A 17,617-nucleotide genomic window follows, 5' to 3' on the forward strand; every position below is an offset into this window, starting at 1 on the left:
AGAGTGGTGGGGAGGATGACGTAATAGGAAGTGCTCCGCAGTGATCTGTCAGGCTATAACAGAGCGTTCGTTGCAACTGTTAGATAGGTCTACATTCTAACTTGGGAGCCGCGGAAAAATCTTGAAACACTAAGTCCACCGTGAAATGAAAAACATTGGGAAGCCCTGCCATATGGTATATATGATGAAGATATTCTTGAAGTTTTATCACCATTGACTTTGTTTCTGAGTAATGATGGCACATGTTTTGAGCAAATTATCAAGTCCTTCGTTGAAAAATTATGCTGGTTTAACCTTGCGGTGGTTAAAGTTTCAAGTACATCTCCATCTTTAAAGGTTTGCTTTACAGACAGCACAAAACGTGAAAAATCTGTCAGGGTCAAGCATGGACGTCAGCATGATTTTTCCAGGGTGGGCAAAGAACACATATTTTCCTCCAAAATAGTGATGCCCCCTCAAAAAACATTATTTCAGTCTGAAATGATCATGTTTCTTCAACAAATTTATAATAATTAACATAAATTACTGTGATTGAAATGAAATTATGTGTGAAATATATAATTTTTAGGTACACATTCATTTTCCAGGGGAAGGGGGCATGGTCCCCCCTTCCGGATGCCAATGGGGTCAAGTCTAAAGAGGTATGACGGATGCAGTGGTCTCCTATTAATGTCTTAAATCACTGTTTTGGTCGTGATTGCCATGTGATCAGATTTATCATGGAGTAGCAGTAAACATGTTGATAACATTTGCATTTCATAAAAATGAACTCCGCTGGTGGAATTGATTGCAATACCTTGCAGAAGCAATAGTGTAGGAAACAGTTCACTTTGGATAATACTCTCCAAATCTCATTATACATTGTCTTACTTGGCTGAAGACCAGGCTTGTGATGGGGTGTTACCCACCTCTGTCGACTCAGCCACTCTTTTCATTGGGCATACACACAGAGATGGTGCGAAAGTAAAGGTCCACATATGACATTGTTGTCATTCAAGATGGTATGGCACCGACACTCACCAAGTGTTGCACCCTTTGCAGGATTGATTTTGTCCATAGCTATTTTTTCTTGCCAATTTCATCATGTCATCACTCATCCCCATCTTCGCAAATTAGCCAAAAGTGGCTCAAAAACTAAGTAAAATAAAGCAAATCAATCAATCAATGTTAACAGTTCCAGAATGAAATAGCCATTCAGTACTACATCTGAAACATTATGTAAATTAATTATTATTATTATCAAGATCTTGAATTGCCTGATGATATTTGGGATTCATAATTTTTAAATAAAAAATGTGATCAAAAATTTTTATCTGAAGTAAAAATAAAACAGACTGCTTTTTTCAGTTAAGTTGCTATATTACAACAATGTAACATTGACAGCATCCATTGTATAACTGACCCTTTTTTGTTTAAAATAATTAACCATTGTAATAACTGTATCTTTATTCAAACTAAAAATAAATGTCTGATGAAGGAAGCGTGTGTTCTCCTGAAATGTCACAACGTAAAACTGTGTTTTTATGCTTGTAATAACCGTAGACTACAAGAGAAATAATTCTACAAAGCAAGCAAGGCATACATACAAGAAAAATTATTATGTAAATTAATAATATTGCAGATATTGAGTAATTGTTCTTTGATAATAATTCAACTCTGGTTAATTCTCGTATGGTTTGACAGGAATTCTCATGGATTAGTGTGTTCAGGCCAAAGACTGGATAGAGCAACTTTTTAGGTGGCCTCAAGGAGCATTTTACATAAGTTTGTAGCAATTTAGAAACTTCCCAACATGTGCCTCTGTCTTACACATCTTTCCCTCAGTGGAAGAATACACCTATAAGTGGTACAATGAGGAACCATAGAAATGCTAAACAAAAACTTCAGCCAGGATAAAATGTGGAAAGCACCTCTTCATGAGTTTGAGTAGTTGTACAGGGTTTGTCCGGAAAGTAATGAGACTGGCCACCGCACGGCGCTCCAGTCGTCAACTGCGCGTCCGCCACGATCGGGATTGGTGGTGGGGTGTCTTAGCTAACCAACGCTACCCGGATCAGTCGCTTCCGAACTCTGGTAGAGTAAGGGTCGCTTATCGTGCGAACCATGTTTAAGAACCATTACTGGCTAGAGTCGGCGTTGCCGCAGCCAACATACAGTCCCGACAGGAGCCCATTGGACTTTTTTCTATTCCCCAATCTCAAAAGAAGCTTGAAAGGTCGCCGTTTTGACTATGTTTTTGCCATCCAAGCAGCAACGACTGGTGTTCTGAGGGGGTTGTCGGAGCTGACTTCCAGGAGGCGTACGCTGCTTGGAAATCTCGCTAGCAGCGGTGTGTCGATAGCCAAGCAGAGTTCTTTGAAGAATTTTAACATGTACCGATTGGAGCAATACATTTTATTTCCTGGACCCAGTCTGATTACTTTCTGGACAAACCCTGTAGCTTTTAACTTTTGGGGAACACTTGAAAATTGTTTTCAACAGTCATGTGGAAACTGTACATGTTGCAGCACTTTATTATTAACCATGTATAAATACAGTACAGTTGTGAGCTGCATGAACTGTACACACTAATCAATGCGTCTTAGACTCTCCCTAAAATAAAATCGTACATACACCACTACTGTTTTCTGACACTTTTTGTCTTCAAGTGCACTTTCATCAATTCACCTGGGTTTGATTTTTCTTCAAGGTGTTACATTAAATTAAGACTTCTAGGTATAAAAATATTAGGTTTATTATATATATAAAATAAACATCAACATTTTTTTGTGACAACTTGACAAATATACTTGTGAAATCCAAAGTAACTCAAGGTTGTGTAGATTATTAATATAATTGTTGCAATCATTTTTCACCATGCTACGTTCTGACCAACTTCAACACTCTCTCGTCCCTTGCCATTTGGAATGGAGAATTTAGCAGCAGTTTTCTCCTTCGTTTGTGATTGAACCTATGAACAGAAAAAGAAAAAGTTAATTTATAGCTATTGCCTTGTGCCTTTATTGTAATATAACAAATATGTGCAAGGTTTAGTCCAAAAATAAGTTGTCTTGTGAGTGGAAGGAAAAATCATAAGAGGCTCATACCTTGTTTTCAAATTACACCCTCCTTCAGCAGCTATAATTTTCATGTTAATAGTAATAACCAAGTTAAAGGTTAGCGTAAACGAAATTGTCACTTTTTTAAGATGAAGTGTTGCAATGAACAACCATGTACAATCCCACATTATCTGTTGTGAAAGATTTTCTATTGTCCCTCAACACATTTGTGTATTGAGAGAAGGTTCGTTCCACACAACATGAAGTGATTGGTGCATACTTCATGGATGCAAGTTCTTTAGGTCCCCATGGTAATTCTCCATTTATTTGCTCTCCTTGGAGAGCTGCAGATATGTCCTTCATCTTCACATATCCAGAATTTCGTTCCAGGACTTCAGAGAGCTTTGAAGAGAGTACACTGCCCAATACCACTGCTACTTCCTTCTTTGAAAGTGTTTCAATGATGTTCGATTGCTTCGTTTATTGGAAGTGATGCACCTTACAGATGTTCAATGGTAGCAGGAAAGTCAGCGAAGTTGGATTTTATGAATGCAAGAGAAGCAATATTTTTGCTATTATGTAGAGCATTCTTCGCCGTCGAGATGCAAGCAGCTTCGTTGCTGTCAAATTTATCCACAACACTTTATTTCCTGATAATGTTCAGTGTAGCAGAGTGCAGCTGACAACCAAGTTCCCCAGCGAGTGATGTTTGGCTCTGGAGGAAGAGGTATTTCTGGTAGCAACTGTTTGAATGTCTGAATGCGACTTGGTGATTTCAGGAAAACTTTCTTGACAGAAGAAACAATATCAATAACTCCTGGAAAATTGTTTCTTATTTCTTCTGCATACCGATGTAAACCATGGGCTAGGCACATTAGTTGGATCATATTGACATAAAAATTTGACAGAACCTCTCCTGCTTTAATCATATAGGTGGCACAATCACTAAGCAGGAGAAGAAACTTTTCATCTTGATTCTCTGTAGGCCACAAGATATGCAGGGCTTCTCTAACAACACAAGCTATAGTGCTGTGATTTGTTTTCTCTAGTTCTTTGCATAGGATAGATGCGGTTTTCCAGTTTCGACAGAATCGAGCTTCCCGATGACAACATTGGCAATGTAATGGCCGCAGCTATCCGTGGTCTCGTCAACACAAAGCCACATGTAATGGTCACCTATGTTGGCTCTTGTGGTATCTAGTGTCTTCTCATAGAGGGGCTTCAAATAGTTCTTCCGTAAGGTAGACCCAGGTTTGATTCCCGGTGGAGGCACATAGTGGTTCGGATCCCACTTTAAACTGTAGATCCAGTCCCGATTAGCCTTAGTGTGCATAAAGTGGACTTAAAACAACAAATCAATCCAATCCGTAAGGTAGACTCATCTGGAATTTTGAGACCACTAATATCTCCAAGGAAACTGTGTAAAACCTTGTTCTTCAACACATTCAATGGCACGTTTGTTGATTCAAATGCCTCATAGAAACAACCGCATATTAAAAATATCCACCGTAGAACTTGTCGCAGTTGAAGAAATAAATGGTTGAATCAATGTTTTCTGCTTTCTTGTGATATTGTTTTTGTAGGTTGTCAACTCATTTTTTGTCACAACTTAATTGTTTTTGACACAATTTAGCCTTTTATTAGGATCTTAACTCCTTTTAGCCGTTTTTAGGACCTATAGGAATAAAGGAATAAAATAGGTTAAAACCTGAGAATCCGGGCCCTAGTAATAATAATAATAAAAATAAGTGCGCCAAGGGTCCCGGGTTCGAATCCCGCTCGGGCTTGGTTGTTTGTGAATGTCCATTCATCATTTCATCACTCATCCCCATCTTCGCAAATTAGTCAAGAGGCACAAAATGCGAAGTAAAATAAACTAAATCAATCAATAAAAAAAAACAACATGAAAGCAAGTACATGATAATGCACATTGCAATAAAGTGATCCCTTCTGTTTTTTAGTTGCTATAGACATATCCAAAGTTTAACTGTAGTCCCGATTAGCCTCTGTGTAATATATATTTTATAACTATGTGTATTCTCGCTGCCAAAGTTCCTATGTTTTTTAGTCCCTGCTTGGGTTCTTTGTGAGTGTCCCTCATCAATTACATCATATCATCACTCATCCTCATCTTTGCAATTAGACAAGAGTGGCAGAAAAGTGACAAATTAACCTAAATACAAAAGCTATGCACTGACTGCTGCATGGGAGACCTGGTTTCGATTCTCAAGGTGGGTGATCAAAGGTTGGAATTTATGTCCCCACATAAAGCAGTTCTGGGGCTCACTCAATCTCAAACCAATGGGTACCTGGGGCAACCCTGGGGTGTCAAGGCAGCCAGAGCATGGTGCTAATCACACCTCCAAAATGGCAGAGATCGAGAATGTGTGGGGACCCTACCCTCATATCCCCTAAATGTGCCTTCACGGCATAGTGCTATATGCACAGGGAACTTTAACTTTACCTTACAATAGCCATGCATACTAGCATTTTGTACTACATACATAAAAAGTGTCATGTTCATACTTAATATATTATACACTAATAGTGTATAACCAAAATACAGATGATGAAACAAGACAGTAACAAAAACTGAAGAAATTGCTCATGTCTGTCTTAAAATTAATTGTTTTTTAATAGTATAGAGCTACAATTCTTTAATTACATAACTTCAATTATTTCAAGTATAATTTTAGGTCAACTTATGTCAGACGGTCAGTTTCATTAAAAAAAAATATTTTTCACATTTTATGACCCTTTCCAAAGACATTTTTCCCAAAGGAGTCAACTTACATTAAGTTATAAGACGTGGTAGTTTGAAGAGAGTAATGTTGGCAGCAGGGTGCAGAATGAAATTTAGGGGGTGTGATGTTGAAAATATAGAAAACATCAATCATGCATGCAAGGGTGCCTGCAGAATGCATTAACAAAGAAAAAAAAAGTCTTGATAGAACTAGCGTTATATAATTTTGTGCGCACAACCAGATGATTTTTGTTGCAGTGCGATTTTGAGAATTTAGGAAGAAGAAAATAAAACTTTCGTATCAACAATGGCAAAAATGTTAAGAAAACATGGGAACAACTCACTTTCTCTTTCAGGACTTTCAGGATTACCTGTTATATGCAATAACCTAACATACTATACCTAACATTCTACGCTCAAAGTGATGACATTGTTTTAATAGCATAACGTAATATAACATTTTATTAGGTTTAACCCTTTAAAGCCTAGTGGTACAATAATGTACCAATACATTTGAAGTTATATATATAGTTTTAAATTAATATTAGGTAGTTGTTGCTGTTTTTATTCAACATCCAGTGCTTATTATTACATAAATCTTTTTCTTCCAGCTGGTACCACTGATTTGTGTTTTCTGTTTTGCGTAGTGTGAAGCTGCAAAACTTTGAGCTCCTAAAAACATGGATTTTGGTAAGAGGTAAGATAATTTATTCTTAATTTCTTCATATTTACTAGTAGTATTACTAATTGAAGTGTTTAAATAGTTCATGAACAGTCTGGAGAAAGCCTAAATTCCACTTATTATCTAATTAAATTTTTCTTTGTTAATGAACTACAACTGAAAATCCGCTGGTACATTTCTGCACCGCTAGGCTTTCCCACTATCGCGGATTGTATTGTTTGTAATGTAAATGTGAAATATGATTTATTTCACTTCAATGAGTTAGTGAGTTTTGGTTATGGTCTTATCAAGTTACATTAAAGAAAAAAAACACGAACACAAACATCATTACATGTTTCTTATTCATTGATTTTGGGATGTGAACCAAAATATGGATATTTTCCATTTTGTAATAGATAAATTGCAACGTGTGTTTGTCTCAGTTCTACTTGTTTTGCTATATAAGTAAGTTTGTAGGTTCAGCAATTTGCATATGTGCATTAGTGTCTTTAGCACCTGCATTTTATTTTAGTTGATTTATGTTTTATGTATTGTTTATTTCAGGTTGACAGTAGCTGAAATAGCCACTTTATTAGAAGAAAATGACCTGGAATTAGACAAGCTCTATATAGAACCCCCAGATGAAGGTGACCTGTCTGGTGCTGATTCTGCAGAGGAAGACACAGGTGGAACGTTAGACAACATTTCTAAGGATCAACTCGCCGGACAAGGAGAAGCTTTGTTGAGGGATGGCAGAAGAATAGGTGCAGGGGATGACAGAGAAGACCAAGGTAAGAATGGTGCTGCAGATGGTACTACCACTGAAGAAGTGCCTAGTTCTGACAATGACCCATCTGAGTCTAAACGAAGAAGAACTGAGACAAATTTGTCGCTTACAGCCAAATTTAGAGAAAATGAATTCACTCCTGTTGACACCAAAATACTAACATGGAAAAGGAAAGACATTCAACAATCCGTTACAATAAAACCAACCCCAAATTATTCCCACTATGGTAACAAGAGTCCTGTGGAGCTTGCTGAATATTTCTTGTCCGATGATGTTATTGAACTTCTAGTCTGCGAGTCTATAAAATACAGCAGACAGAAAAACAATAACGAATTTCATGTTACAGCGGAAGAAATTAGATGCTTTATTGCTATTTTGTTGTTGAGTGGCTACAATCATGTGCCTAGTAAAAGACACTATTGGGAAAATGCTGAAGATATTCGTAATGAACTTGTACGCAATGCAATGAGAAGGGATACTTTTTTTCAAATTATGCGTTATTTGCACTGTGCAGATAATACTCTTCTCCCTCAACAAGACAAGCTTTTCAAACTAAGGCCCTTGATGAATCTACTAAACGAAAAATTCCTAGAACATTTTCAAGGCGATATTGAGCTCTGCTACGATGAGTCTATGATTGAATATTATGGCAAGCATAGTTGCAAACAGTATATCCGAGGCAAACCCATTAGGTTTGGGTACAAGGCATGGTGTCTGTGCAACACTAAAGGGTACCTGGTCAATTCTGAAATATTTCAAACAAATATACCGAACCTCAGTCCACATGATGCAGCAATGTTTGGGAAATCATCTGCACCCTTGGTGAGAATGCTAGACCGGATCCCAGATCGATTCAAAACCCTGCCGTATGAATTGTATTTTGATAATTTGTTCACCAGCGTGAATCTGCTTGCATACTTGAAACAAAATGGGTATACAGCCACAGGAACTGTTCGCGAAGTTCGAGTTCCTAAAAACTGTACGTTAGTAAGTGTTCGTGAAATGAAAAAGAGGAAGAGAGGATCTTTCGATATGATGTTATGCGAGGAAGAAGAAATTATCTTTGTTCGGTGGATGGATAACTCTGTGGTCACTGTTGCTTCTACTGGCTATGGTGTGGATCCTGTAGCAAAAGCAGAAAGGTATTCTAGAACCGAGAAAAAGCATATACAAATATCCCAACCACACCTCATTCTCAAATATAACAAGAATATGGGAGGTGTCGATCGGATGGATCAAGATCTTGGAAATTATAGGATAGGAATTTGAGGGAAGAAATGGTATTGGTGCATTTTTACCTGGTTTATAGATGCAGCTGTTCACAATGGATGGGTCCTCTCTAGAGCAAGTGGATCAAGTATAACACAGCTTGAGTTTAGAAGACATATAGTTCAGACGTACCTTTCAAGATACAGAACTGTTCCTAGAGGACCTGGACGTCCCCTTGGAATGTCAAGATTCAGTGCAACAAACAGCCAGATCTCCGATGACATTCGATATGACCGATTGGACCACCTCATCCAGCAAACAGACAGTGCCAGAAGAAGATGCCAAGGAGAAAAATGCAAGAAACGAGTACAAACTGAGTGCAGCAAGTGTAAAATTGGACTTTGTTTGCTTTGTTTCAAGCCATTTCATAGGCAATGATTTCTTGTATGTTCACATTTTGTGTATTTCTTTAGTTTCATTATTATATTACTAATTGTAACAACTTGTTTTTTTGAACTTCAATATAGTATATTATTTACTAATGACATATAATTAGACAATATTCATCTTTCTCCATTTTCTATGCCTTAGCATTCTGAAAATAATATATATATATATATATATATATATATAATTACATAAAAATACAATATAATTAACATTAAACTCAATCCCCGACCAAAACATAAAACCCTATTAATGTTTATCTAAAGGAACACATAAAATTTAGTTATAACATTTTATGAAATTATCATTGTAAATAAGACAACAAAAATATGACAGTTCAGGAGCCTAGCGGTACATTAATGTACCACCTTCCTATTCGAAATTGAAAAATAGAATTTGCCAAAATAATGTCAAAAGTCTTCTAAACATGCCTAACTAACATGGTAATATAGAAAAAATTAAAATTCAAAAGAAAAAAAAATCAGGCTTTAAAGGGTTAATGTAGGTTTCAAGAAGCAAGCACCCTTTCACACCCCCTTGGAAGCAACTCAATGATAGAGCATTAGTCCAGAATATCAAAGACCCAGATCTGATCCCATTTTAAGCTGCAGTTTCCACATAAATTTCCAGTAAATTACAAAGCACAGATCTTTACATTACCTGCATATATCTTTTAATTACATCCTGCATGAGCTCTTGATATTCCTGCTGCACAGCATCTTTGTCTTCCTGGTGGTGATCTTTCAAACAGCTGCAGCAATCCTATAAATTAAATATACATTGTCATATGTAAAGCCAGGTTATATGGTAAAAGATCTATTTCGGTTTGTTCCTACTGGAAAATGGCATGCTTACAGTTTCAATTAATGTGTGTGTATGGTGACATGGACTATATAATCACTTGGATGGATAGGTAGCCTGCAGCAAAATTGGAGCAATAAATGAAATGGCAGTTTGTCCATGTCACATGTCAGTGTGTTACTAAACATGGCTAGTTTCTCTCCTTTGTTTTTTCTTTTTTAATCCAGCTGCAGTAGTTTTCCATTAGGAATAAATAAAAATGAATATGTTTTGAATTTCAAGAGATTTTTTTTTTTAGAATCTAGCTGCAGTATTTTTCAATCGAATAAAAAAAAATAGATTACTAAAACTAAAAACAAAGCTCTGCAAGAGGAAATGGCCCTTTGAGGCTCAAGGCATGCCAAGTGTTTTCCATTGGGTGACTTATCTTTCATTGATTCATTCCAATGGGTGACAGATAGTCGGTGCTTTGAGTCCCATTGCCACTATTTTCTGTCTTTTGAGAGTCCACTGCTATTGCTTACAAGTAGCTCCCAATGGTCCTTTAGATGCTTGGTCAGCGCCTAAATTTTGGGCATTGCACCCAAGACTACTCACACCAAAGGCCGGGGATCTAACCATTTAGTTTCCGTTTCTGCCATCTTCTACATATGTCTGAAGACATGGCCTATATGCCCATGAAAATTTAAACATTTGCAGTGTCTGTTGAGTATTTCCTTTTTTTGGGTTAGCTACTGTGGCCCTCCTTTCTTTCATCTTGCCATCATAGATTTCACATTCAAGTACTGACCTAGGCATGGGTGTTGATTTGTAACTTTCCCTTTATTAATTTCATATGATTCATCCTTATTTGTGACGAGCCAAAAGTGACGAACAGCAACGTAAAGTAAATAATATACTAGGATAGTCAAATTAAAACCTTAAAAGTCCAGTAACAAATTGTAGGGCACACTGTATACAGCTCAAATTTACATGAGGTATCAACTGTTATTTGCAAAACAACCTCAAGGCTGCAAGTCTAATCGAGTGGGCTTCAGAATGTCATTTTAAAGATGGCACCTCCTCTACACACTTGCACCAGTGAAGAGGATTGGTTTCTTGCCCTCTGTCAGCCTAAAACTTGCAGAAATTTCTGGGCAAATGAAAATTCAATATCTCCGTGCATGCTTACCACACCAACAATTTTACTAATGGCGGAGAAAGTTCGATAATGACCTCAGTTCACAGGCAGATGGGTGGAAAGGCCTTCGCAGTGGCTCATAAGTGACTGCACGTGGACCCCAAGGACTTATTCTTCTTAAGGTATACATACACTAACTCAAAGTGAAAATATATGTAGATCAGCAATAGATCTGTGCTAAAATGCAGCAAACTTGCACATCCCTAGACAAAGAAATCTACTAGACAAGAAACGAAAACAAATTAAGGTTTGCATTTGACTCTCACTTGTACAAGAAATACAATTGATTACTCCTTACCACTGATGAACACGCAGAAGCACTAACAGAATTTATCCTCAGATAGAGTTGATGAAACAAATGTCTAAAGAATCGCTGAATTGCAGAAGCAGATGGTATTAAATTAAATGGCGTTGGAACTGTGTTGTGAGGTTCAAAGTAATGTATCCATATCTTGGTTCTTGCAAACTTCCATTGACAATCCGCTTGATCCTAAAAATTTGAAAATAGTTAATCATGTTCAGCACCAGATGCTTAGCAATATGTGCCTCAAATACATGAACAAAGCAAATGTGTAAACTGAGTAGAAGGCATGAGAATGAAACACTACACCTATCTAGCAAACAAAATCCAAGCAGTTAACATTTCCCTTTACCAGTAACTTGACTTACAGTAAACTTATCACCAGTTTTGAAAGTTCGAAGACTGGAAACTTAGTTGCCAAAGTGAATTTCAAAAGAAAAATCTTAATGTCTACAAAAGAATAAAGACAAAATGCACTTCTACATTTTTTGTAGGCAAACGCAACAAATAACATTAAAACAACCCGCATTTATTAAAAAGATTTCCTTACTTTTATTTTGCAATTTAACCAGGGTTCGGAAATTGATGATGTCAGAGATAGGAAGGAATCAAAGGCTTAACCTTTGTAGGTCATTTTGTACGACCTTTAAGTCCAACAAATTGGACACATTACTGATTCATATGGAATTAATCCAAATCAACCCAAAATCTAGGGTAAACAAAATGGGCTTAAAATTATTAATTAAAATGACTTGTAGAATTATTTGAAATGCAAGCTTCAATTTTTCATAAATAATAGCAATAAAGAGAGACCAAAAAAGTGTCACATTTGTGAAAGTAAGAACGATTTTATGCAATTGTATATGTGTATGAATTAATCTAAAAAATTCCTAAAGTCAATAACAAAATGATCAAATTTTGCACCTTTTTTAAAAAAATATTGAACAGCAATTTTGCTGATACCATGTTTTACCTGCTTATGAAAAATGAACTGATCCAAAATGTTTGCACATAGAGTTAAATTACTGTTTTAAAATTGTAAATGTTCCACAAACAGCATGGATGCTTAATTAACCAGGCAACAGTTTTGCCTTTGAAAAAGAAACAAAATATTTAGACATTTACTTTACAAAGAAATCATGTGTTAGTATTCACGAAAATAACTACCAAATTGCAGTATTCTACACCAGTGGCGTCTCCTGACCCTGTACTTAAGGCGTTGGCAAAGAAGGAATGTTAACCCCTCCCCCTCTCATTTCTGTGAACCAATATTACAAATTTTCTCCGTACCTTTTTGGTGTAAATTTATAAATATTTAGAAAAACATTAACCTACATAAATTATTTTAAATGAAGTAAATACTTCATTTAAAGTATTAATATATTTGAAGGGTAAGGAGAAAATTAATATGTTCAATACTTCGCCATACAATTAATTTTTAAAGCACGAGTTTGCAACCAGAGGGGTTGGTGGAACTCCTACCTATCACCCATAAAAACACCGTGGACATAAGAATGACCCGTCCATTGAAAAATCGCTAAAATGCACATTCCCGGTTTTTCCCCTTACCCTTCATTTATCCTTCCAAAAAGTAAAATTTGAAAAATCAACTGCTCATTATTTAGTTACTTGAATTCCAGTCTATTCTTCTTTCTTTAGAGAGAAATGCGCTGATCACCGCCTCATAAAATTTGGATTTATCCCCTTCTCGCAGCTTAGAAAGTAATTCTTTCTGGATGGAGATAAGACTTAAATTCGTCATCCGGTTCTGAGATTGAGTAGATCGGCAGAATGTGTGGATCCTCTTCAGTGATGAGAACGATCTCTCGACAGATGATGTCATGGAAGTAACTGTTGCGATCAACACTGCTAATTTATATATTTCCGTAAACCCACCCACTAGATTCGTGATAATTTACAATCTCAATTGGTGTTTTCTCTGATCTTTCAGTAGAAGCATACCAAACATAAAGTTCATTCTTCTGCAGTTTGGTTAAATTAAACACACTGCCATAAATGTCCTACAATTTATGTACGAGATGGTGAGGAAAGTTTTCTCATTTATTCAAGTTTTATTCAAGTTTTGTGGGATTTAGTAAATCAAAATATTGCAATTTTTCAATTGATGCGAATCTAATTGTTATCTGGTTGCTGATATTATCAATGATTTCGAAGGAAAGCCTCCGGCAGTGATCTTCCTGTGGTTCGTTGTTCAGTCGCCTCCTTTTCATTTCAACAATCTCTTCCTCTTCTACTGCACCAGTTATAGAATTCCATACTGTTTCGAAATTCTCACTTTCCTTTTTCAGCTGTTGTTGAAATTCAGTTATTTTATATTTATTACTGCAATACAAAATATCAACATTTTTAGACTGCAATATACTGAATAATACGTCTGAAAAGGCAAGCAAGTTGGATAAAGCCTTTTTTAAAAATATATTTTCGAAGTCCTTCAAGAAGCTAGAAAATCCTCTGGAGTCATTGCAGTCAAATGATCGAAGTCTCCACTTTCACTAACATGTTCAAAAAACATAAGCAGTGCTTCTCTGTTGTCATTGACTGTCCACACTAGCCTAGAGGTAAAATTTCATCTGGTAGGAGCTAATGACGGGAGATTTCTGGACATGAAAGCAGAAAGTTCGTGTAACCTCTTTGGAGAATGAGATTTAACTGATTTAAGACCACAAAAGAACACCTTAAGCTCTTTGTTACATTCTAACGATTGTTGCAGCACCAAGTACATTACATGAACATAACAATGCGTATAAAAAGCTTTCGGATAATTTTCCAAAACTTTACTTTAAAGGCCATTCAAATGACCACTCATTAAAGAATGCCCATCGTATGTCTGGGCAATTAATTTATCCCCACACTTATATTTATCCATTATTTCAGTCACGTGACTAAAAAGAGCTCCTGCAGTTTTATCGGCGCTCATGTCATGAAATCCAATAAATCTTTCAATGCCTTTTTTTCTGTGAAGCCGAGAAAAAACGTAACACTGTTGACACCTGAGATTTTTTGCTAATGTCTGATATTTCATCGACCATGATAGCCACAAAGTCTGTGTTTTGAATTTCATTGTAGATTTCATCTCTCAGAACATCCGAAACTGAATTTATTAAATCATTTTTATTTCCTGCCGAAGTACCGCGAAAAACTGTAGAATTTAATAAATGTTATTTTAATGAGGGATCGAACTCGGCACTTGCAATGAGGAATTCCATGTAATTGCCCTTATTTAGAGATGCTGCATTTTCATCATGGCATGGAATGGCAGTTCTTGCTTTGCTAAATAGCAGACGGCGTTAATCAACCTCTTTAATATTTCTCTGTTCTCTTTTACTTTTTCATTGTGTAGCTCTATTTCAGCTTTTCGTTGAGTATCCAAAAGAACGTCAATTCTAGTAGGGGTGGCAACAAAACTACTAAATTTAAAGAAACTTTATTATAAAGATGCAATTCAGACTCGCTGTGTTTTTTCACTGCAGTATTGAGATGATTCAAATCCGCATACCCTTGATAATTCCTAACACCTTTTTTAGTGTAGAATAATAAACATGTCCAACAGTAAAATTTATTCACCACACCACACCCGCAAAGCCAGTCTGAAATTTCATAGAGTTCTTTTCGAAAATGTCTCTCAAAACCTTTTCCAGCACAACTTTTTCCTTTAACACATGTTGATATCGTGAGATTTGAACATGGTCGACTATTGTCAATCACTTGTTTCTTCTCTGAATACGAAAGCGAAGAAAATGAATTATTTAAATACTTTTGCACAACACTTTCACTATTCTCCATCTTAAAATAATCACATCACTTCACACCACACGTTTAAAATATAATGCACAACAATCACGAGCAAAACAACGCGGAACGCGGGGCGAATGAAAGCCAAAGCGTTGGGAACAAATACAACGCCTTGAGAAGGTAACCATGCTGGTGGGTGGCAGGGTGTGCATGCGCGGTCATCCTATGTTTTGGCAGTGGTAAGACGTTGGATTTCCTCGCAACGCCCTGACGTCACGGACCGATCTGCCTGCCTGACAACCACTGCGCGCTGCTCCGCGTTCGAAAACTACCGGGCGCTCGTGACTGACAATGGACATTTCCACTTTGACATGAAAAACGTTTTAAATCCATTCATTTTACAGATAATGACACAAACATGAGATGTGCAAAATATCTCGGCGATATTTGTTTCGGTTCTCGAGAAACACGCCTTCAAACACCGCTGAAATTCACCTCCTACGTCACAGATTTGAAAACGTTCTCTCCACAGACAGGAGGTCCTCTGACGTCATCACTTAGAAATGCGTGGAGGCGGGGCTTCTACTCGTCCCGTCAACTTAGCTTGAGCCGCGGAAGCGACAGAAAATTCACTTGTTACTGTGTAAAACAAGAATCTTACAACTTCCAGTGCAAAAATCTGTGCTCCATTTCTTGGAGATGAATTATGCCCTAGCAGTATAGTAGTATTTACTATAATTCAGCCACTCGGTAGAGGGTTTTCCCATTAGGCTGACAAAGCAAACCTTGTAACAGTCAATGGCTGAACACGTGAACAGCCTTGTTCATTGCGAATACATAGGTTAGTTCTGACTGGCAAGAACTTATGTTATAGGAATGCCTTTTCTGGAATTACAATTATTTTCGTCATAATATTTTCTTCACAAATTTTAAGATAATGCTTTTAGAACACACTGGTTTACACGCCAATTTCTGCAATATAAGAGGTGATACGGTATAAAAAGGTACGGTGAGTTTTTAAATTTCCTGCAGTAAATGACAGTTTTCTTCATTTAATATATATTGCAAATTTTTGTATTTAGCCTACTTTTACGTCGCTTTTCCATTCACTTTGTTTAACCGCAACGATGAGAACGCATGGTTAATTTATTATGTATCATCTCTAACTTCACATTTCTTCCCACTTTTGGCTAATCGCTACAATGAAGATGAATAACTACAAGCAGTATTCGAAGTCGGAGTGCAGGAGTACACCCCCCCCCCCCCCAACACACACACACACTACCACCAACTGCACAATCTAAGTATCACCCAACCTGCCATGATAAGAGACGAACTTTTTCTTCTGTCCCATCTCATTTCGAAATCATTCACTTGTCCCATCTCCTTTTATGAGACGAGACGGAACATGCCTCGTCTCCTGATCAACACTAACATCAACAATAGAAGTATCCCCCTAGCTGTCCCCAAAGTCTCAAGCAAACATCCTCCCATGTAACAATTTCCAGTTCAATGAAATGTCACTCACAAGGAAACAGTCATGCCCAGGTCGAGTCAAACCTGGAACATGCGACTTCCTCAGATAGGCATGAATTTTGTGTATAATAATTACAACGCCAGTTCATTCCTGGTAATTCTGAATCTGCAGTTTGGTTTGCATATATGAGCAGGATAATATTTAGTTTTCGAGGGCTGTACCGTCGAAACGAGGAGTCAAAAAATTATATATTTATATATATGAAAGTTTTTTTTTTGTATTTATAATGATAAGCCTTTGCATACGTTGTTAATTCTATATTTTTCTAGACTTGAGACGAGAACGAGAATTGCCCTCCCAAACCGAGACGGATGTTTATAAATTGAGACGAGACTGTCAATGAGACATTTACAAATAAACACGAGACAGACATTTTCAACTCTCAACGAGAACGAGACCAAGGCTGCCATGTCTCGTCTCGATAGGATCCTTAGTGGTGAAGTTGTGAACCAACCAATTAATGCGAGGTAACGAGATGAGGCGGCTTTTCTCGCAGTACAAAATTCAAAATAATTATATCGTACCATTTCAGTATGGGATATTGTTATACACATGGGCGTATATATAGTTCACTGGGGGAGGGATGGATCAACTTTTGGTATGATTAGGGTTGCTTTATTTCGTAAGTGAAAATCCAGGACACTGCTGGCCGGAAGCTTGTTGGGGAGCAGGGGGGGGGGGAAGGGGGTGCTGGTCCCGACAAAGTTGTGTGTATGTAGTCACACTACTTATTAATATTGATACTTTTCTGTTCATCTTATGTCACTACGTTTTTAAGAACCAAATTTCTTTAATATGATTCGAGGGGGGGGAAATAACTGATTTGACAGTCTCAATGTAGTTTCTTATCGCAGAAATTCCGAAACTATCAGGAAATTGCAGATATTGGTCTGCAGTCCCATCTGGTGTGTGGAATTACGAAATTTCCTTCCCATCCGTATCCCGTCCTATACGTCTCTAATTTAAGGAATTTTTCATGAACAAGCGGATAGAACAAGGAAACTGGTAATTTTAGTGAACCAAAAAAAGAGGGGTTGGACCCGTTGAATCCCCCTTAAATACGCCCATGGTTATACACATTATTTCCTTGTAATAATTATACATAAACTAAGTATAGATGTGTACTGTGCAACTAATGTAATCTTCTCAGTGTATTTTCT

The 17,617-nt window shown here is 37.0% G+C and overlaps 1 protein-coding gene across 2 annotated transcripts in view; it reads right to left on the bottom strand.

The window, feature by feature from the left end:
- Window positions 1-2,733: 2,733 nt before the first annotated feature.
- The window catches only part of LOC145988636 (short transient receptor potential channel 4-like), a 72,155-nt gene continuing 57,271 nt past the window's right edge, over window positions 2,734-17,617 (bottom strand). For both annotated transcript variants that reach the window (XM_083123676.1, XM_083123677.1), the window contains exons 12-14: window positions 11,165-11,356; window positions 9,546-9,647; window positions 2,734-2,950 (exon numbers count right to left, since the gene is read on the bottom strand). In XM_083123676.1, the coding sequence (XP_082979802.1) occupies window positions 2,852-2,950; window positions 9,546-9,647; window positions 11,165-11,356 (393 nt within the window). In that variant the 3' untranslated portion in view covers window positions 2,734-2,851. The remainder of the gene's footprint in view (window positions 2,951-9,545; window positions 9,648-11,164; window positions 11,357-17,617) is intronic.

This window comes from Lepisma saccharinum, chromosome 6, assembly GCF_977018435.1.
Source record: "Lepisma saccharinum chromosome 6, izLepSacc3.1, whole genome shotgun sequence".
Classification (NCBI taxonomy): Eukaryota; Metazoa; Arthropoda; class Insecta; order Zygentoma; family Lepismatidae; genus Lepisma; species Lepisma saccharinum.